Source organism: Loxodonta africana, chromosome 10 (assembly GCF_030014295.1).
Source record: "Loxodonta africana isolate mLoxAfr1 chromosome 10, mLoxAfr1.hap2, whole genome shotgun sequence".
Classification (NCBI taxonomy): domain Eukaryota; kingdom Metazoa; phylum Chordata; class Mammalia; order Proboscidea; family Elephantidae; genus Loxodonta; species Loxodonta africana.
In genome coordinates, this window is record NC_087351.1 from 27,901,370 (window position 1) to 27,907,134 (window position 5,765).

Consider the following 5,765-nt stretch of genomic DNA (forward strand, 5'->3'; position numbering starts at 1 on the left):
TTTTGGAGGCGGGGTGGCTAAGAGTTATGCTGCTAACCAAAAGGTCAGCAGTTCAAATCTACCAGCTGCTCCTGGGAAACGTATTGGGGCAGTTCTACACTGTTCTCTAGGCTGGCTGGGAGTCAGAATCGACTCTATGGCAATGAAGTTTCTCTGCTTTATCTGTACAGAGGACATGTGAATGGCAGCTACCTTGCACGCTCTTTGTGAGGATTAAATGAGTTAACTTATGTAATGTTCTTAGGAGAGTGCTTATAACATGGTGGTATAACAGTTATTGTTGCTACTATTAGTATTATGTAAAGCATATATTTTTTTTTAATACAAGATGCATGATTCATTTAAGTGGCAAATCCTATTACAAAATAACAGTAAAACTTCTATTTTGGAGTCTTTCTTACTGTGATTATAATCGATTAATATTAAAGCAAAAAAAAAACCAAACCCATTGCCATCGAGTCGATTCTGACTCATAGTGACCCTACAGGACAGAGTGGAACTGCCCCATAGAGTTTCCAAGGAGTGCCTGGTGGATTTGAGCTGCCAACCTCTTGGTTAGCAGCCATAGCACTTAACCACTACGCCACCAGGGTTTTCTGGATTAATATTAGCGTAGTTGTATTCCAAAAGTATCTATATACTCTGTATGAAGAATATTTTGCTCACTAGCCCCAGATGAGGTGAGTTTTCTTCCTCAAAATATCAGTTCATGAAATTACCATAATGTTTAGCAGACTTTACACAACGATTGGATTCTAGAGGTTCCTTGTGATGTCAGCTTTTATTGTTTTTAAATTCATAACTGTAGCTCTTCAGGACCTTTTTCTTAGTCTTATAGGTGGGAATCTACTTCTCTCCTAAAGTTTGTTTGCCTCCTTGTCTCTCAGGCCCATGTAAACACATGATCAGACGTGCCAGCATTTCCTCAGTACTTCCACATTGAGATGAAAATTCCACGGTGGTATCTTGTACTTAGGTCAGTTCTGGCTTCACTGAACTAATCACACACTTGAATAAGTTTCTGAATTTTTTCTTAAAATTAGATATTATAACTCAAATGTAAAGATGCAAGCACTTAAACGTTAGAATTTACACTTCAACAATCAAGGTAAAATTATATAATGAAATTAAGGTTACCTAATGTTTTTTTTCCTACTCCAGTTGCTCCTTAGAAACCCCTATGAAGCAGCTCTACTCTGTGCTATAGGGTCACTTAAGAGTCGGAATCGACTTGACGGCAACAGGTCAAGGTCAAGATCAGTTTTTACTTTTAAAAGTTTTAATTATTATTGTTTTAGTTATATATAGATAACTTGGTCTTAACAAACCACTGAAGAATATGGGGTACAGAACTTCAATATAAGGACAAATATCTATTGTGTATTGGTGGGTACATGGCTAAAGCCAAACATGTTTCTTCAAAAACTGGAGATGGTGCATAATTTTCTTTTTGCGCTAAGTGCTCACATTGTGCCCAGTGTGTTAAGCAAAATGTCAAAAAAAAAAAAAAAAATCCAATGGCAATTTACATACTACTTAAATACTTCCTTTTGAGAATCTATTGTGTGTTCAAAATTTACCGCGTACATTTAAGTTACATGCGGCATTTCCAAAAGGACCATTCCTGAAAGAAGCTTTAGATTTTGATAAACCCAAGTGTGCCAAGGAGTGTCTACGAAGAGATAAAAGGCAAGGTAAGAACTAAGAGACTGAGAAAGCAAAAATGGTTCACTCATGATTGATTGATCTTTATGTGACAGAAGGTGAATTTGATTAAAATTGGATAAAAAGAAACATTCTTGACCTTCACAGAAACTTTCAGAGTATCACCATTGTCTCTAGAATTTTTCTCTTTTTTTCAATAAGATGGTAAATTGCTTCTTTAAACTTCTTAAAACACTTCAAATATAGTATTCTCAATTTCAAGGCTATTAGTCAAAACTACTTAGCCTTGCTTTCAAGATAAATTACAACTACAAATTACATCCTGATCTAGCATTCCCAACTTACTGTTTCTTAACATGCACAATGCCCTCCAGGTAGGACTGTCCATTCATGCGTCCTTGAAAATGTCTTCTGCGTTTTTACTTTTGTATCTTTCTTCCTATTATTTCCTCTGCCTAAAATAGCTTTCTCTTTCATTTTTGTCTAGTAAATTCCAAACTTTTAAAAAGTTTTAACTCAAATAATTCCTACCCCATGATACCTCATCTTCTACTTTGGAATAATCTCTATCATCTTGTTAATATGTATGGTATTAATGTATCACTCATATTCGCCTATTCCTGATTTCATATTATTTATTTCTCAAAATGTATCTTATCTTTTTAATTATGATAGGAGGTTTACCTGTTCCTTTTTTCCCCACACTTCTCCCATTTTCCATCATCTTCATAGGTGTTTAAATAGCAGTCAATTGATAATCCATATTTCATTAAGTTGATTGACTTAATTGAAAGCCCATATTTATTTTATATATAAACTAATCATATTCTATTGTGAATCATTGTGATATGCTCCTGATTTTCTTTCACTTAGGTGACTGTGCATTGGGTATATGGCTCACACAAATGAATCAGTGGTCTCTGAGTTTGTGTTGCTCGGACTCTCCGGTTCTTGGGAACTTCAGCTTTTCTTTTTTGCAATATTCTCAATTGTGTATGTGGCATCTGTGCTAGGCAACATCATGATTATTGTTATCATTTCTTCTGACTCCCATCTGAACTCTCCTATGTACTTCCTGCTTAGTAATCTTTCTTTCATTAATACCTGCCAGTCTAATTTTGCCACCCCCAAGATGCTTGCAGACTTTCTTGCTGAGCACAAGACTATCTCTTTTGAGGGTTGCATGGCCCAGATATTCCTTCTTCAGAGTTTTGTTGGGAGTGAGATGATGTTGCTTGTAGCTATGGCATATGATCGATTTATAGCCATATGTAAGCCTCTGCACTATACTACAATCATGAATTGGAGATTATGTATAATTTTTGTATCAATTTCCTGGGCTCTGGGTATTCTTCATTCTGTAAGCCACTTGGCTTTTACAGTGGATTTGCCATTCTGTGGCCCGAATGAGGTAGATAGCTTCTTTTGTGACCTTCCCCTGGTGATAGAGCTGGCTTGCATGGATACTTATAAAATGGAAATTATGACCCTAACTAACAGTGGCCTTATATCATTGAGCTGTTTTTTGGCTTTAATTATTTCCTACACCATCATTTTGATCACTGTCCAATGCCGATCCTCCAGTGGGTCTTCCAAGGCTCTTTCCACATTAACTGCCCACATCACTGTGGTGATTCTTTTCTTTGGACCTTGCATTTATTTCTACGTATGGCCTTTTAGCAGACTTTCTGTGGATAAGTTCCTTTCTGTGTTCTATACTGTTTGTACACCCCAGTTGAATCCCATCATCTACTCTCTGAGGAATGAAGATGTTAAATCTGCCATACAGAAATTGAGAAATCGTCATATGAACTCCTGGAAAAACTAGGGAACTACCAAGAGGGAGGATAATCTTGAATGTGAATGAAAAAACTCCAATGGATCACAGCATTGTGTAGCCATCTCTGCTAATGAGACGGTTTATTTAGTTATGGAATTGTTATTTTGCCCTAAATGCAAGGAAATTGCATAACATTCTAAATTGTCCTGAAAATATTTAGTAATACTTTAAAATATTTTATAAAGACAATAAATTCGAATGGGAAAAAAAATGCTATTCATGTTTCTAAACTTGTAATAGGAGCCTTGGTAGTGCAATGGTTAAGTGCTTGGCTGCTAATTGAAAGGTCAACAGTTTTAACCCACATAATGACTTTGCAGGGAAAAGACCTAGTGACCTGCTTCCATAAAGATTACAGCCTAGTAAACAGTACAGAGCAGCTTTACCTTCTCATATAAGGTCGCTGTGGGTCAGAATTCACTTGACGGCACACAACAACAAACTTATAATTCTCCTTAATTGAACGTATGATATTTTCATACACTGCAGTGAATATGTAGGAGCCAATTTTGTTTCTGATATCTACACTCAAATTATTCATAGCATTACTCCACATGTTGACATAGTGGAAAAATTATTGTATTTTATGACATGAATTTCACTTCATTGATATACATATGTTAGTTTATCTTTTTCTTCAGTGTTGACTATGGTTTCTTTTGGTTACTTAAAATTTGTTTTCTACTTATTACTAGTAACATACAAATATTCCTATAAATTTTTTCTGTTTTCTTTTAGATTATATTTCGTATGTATTTCTACTCAAAGACCTAGATTTTTTCTAAATATTTGGTGCTATCAGCAACATATATATCTGTTTTCCAAGGCTACTTCTTCTGAAATATGGATAAAGTGATTACAATGGTTTAGATATTATTCACAGAAAATTGCAAATACCTTTGAAATTGCTTGCAAATATGTAAGGTGTTGAATATTAGATGCAAAGCAAATGTTAATTCCATCTGTTTTTGAAACTAACAAATGCACAAAGTGACAAAAATTGGTATGACTTAGAACTGAATCTGGAATCTATTCTTTCACATTTCTTGAAAGTGTAAAAGGACAGGTACAGTTCACATATAGACCTAATATTAAAGATCAAAAGCATCTATTAAATATTGTTTCATTTGCTGTTCAAAATTTTTCATATGTACTTCTCACCTGAGCTTTGCATTATGGAAAAGGCCTTGTAACAGAAAAACTAAATGTATTCTAACAATGAAAAAATAATTGCTTAACATAAAATTGAAAGTCTTCAATTGTTATCACTCTGAATTCAGTATTTTAATTGCACAATAAGACACAAATTAGTTGTTATGTGCAAATATAATAACTCCACGTGCTAAACCCTGTGCGAGCTAAATTTTAGTAATAAACATACATGCTATGTAGCTAAAGTTTCTAGGAACTTCAAATAGATAGTCAATCTCAGTTGTACAACGTTGAACGTGGGTAATAATCTTTCAAACTTGACTATGTGTTGTATATTTTCTACAGTGCCAAAACCATTTTAGACATACAATAAACATTAAATGAATTGTGATATTTTTGGTGGTATTTTCTTTCTTGTTTTTATTTAACTCTGTTCTCCTAGTTGGAATACACAGAATTGCTGTACCAAAAAGAATTGGCTGACATTCAGCCATTTCAGGAGGTAGCATATGATCAAGAACCAGTGGGATTAAAGGAAAAAGTTCCAGAGCCACTGAAGACATTGGCAAAAAACAAGGATCCAGGAATTGATGGAATAAAAATAGAGACAAATATGTGCAAATTTGGAAGAGTTCACTCATCTATGACAAGAAATTTGAAAGACAGCTACCTAGTCAACTAACTGGAAAGGATCCATATTTGTGCCCATGTCAAAGGAAGGTGATCCAACGGAGTGTGGAAATTATCAAATAATATCATATGCAAGTAAATTTTGCTGAGGGCAGAAGATAATTCAAAAAACAGTTGCGGCAATTCATTCACAGGGAATTGCCAGAAATTCAAGCCTGATTCAGAAGAGGACATGGAATGAGGGATATCATTTCTGATATAAGATAAATGTTGGCTGAAAGCAGAGAATACTGGAATGATGTTTACCTGTGTTTTATTGACTATGCAAAAGCATTTGGCTGTGTAGATCATAACAAATTATAGATAACATTGCGAAGAATAAGAATGCCAGAACACTGAATTGTGTTCATGTCGAAACAACATAGACCAAGAGGCAGTTGTTCATACAGAACAAGGGGGTACTGCATGGTTTAAAATC

General features: G+C 34.8%; 1 protein-coding gene across 1 annotated transcript; it reads left to right on the plus strand.

Annotated features, from left to right (window-relative positions):
* Nucleotides 1–2,557: 2,557 nt before the first annotated feature.
* On the plus strand, nucleotides 2,558–3,493 carry LOC135232532 (olfactory receptor 4K1-like). The gene has a single exon (XM_064291912.1). The coding sequence runs from the start codon at nucleotides 2,558–2,560 to the stop codon at nucleotides 3,491–3,493; it is 936 nt and encodes a 311-aa protein (XP_064147982.1).
* The last annotated feature ends 2,272 nt before the right edge of the window (nucleotides 3,494–5,765 follow it).

What these genes read in the sequence shown, in the direction of transcription:
- LOC135232532 (XM_064291912.1), top strand. Translation starts at nt 2,558, where the DNA reads ATGGCTCACACAAATGAATCAGTGGTCTCTGAGTTTGTGTTGCTCGGA.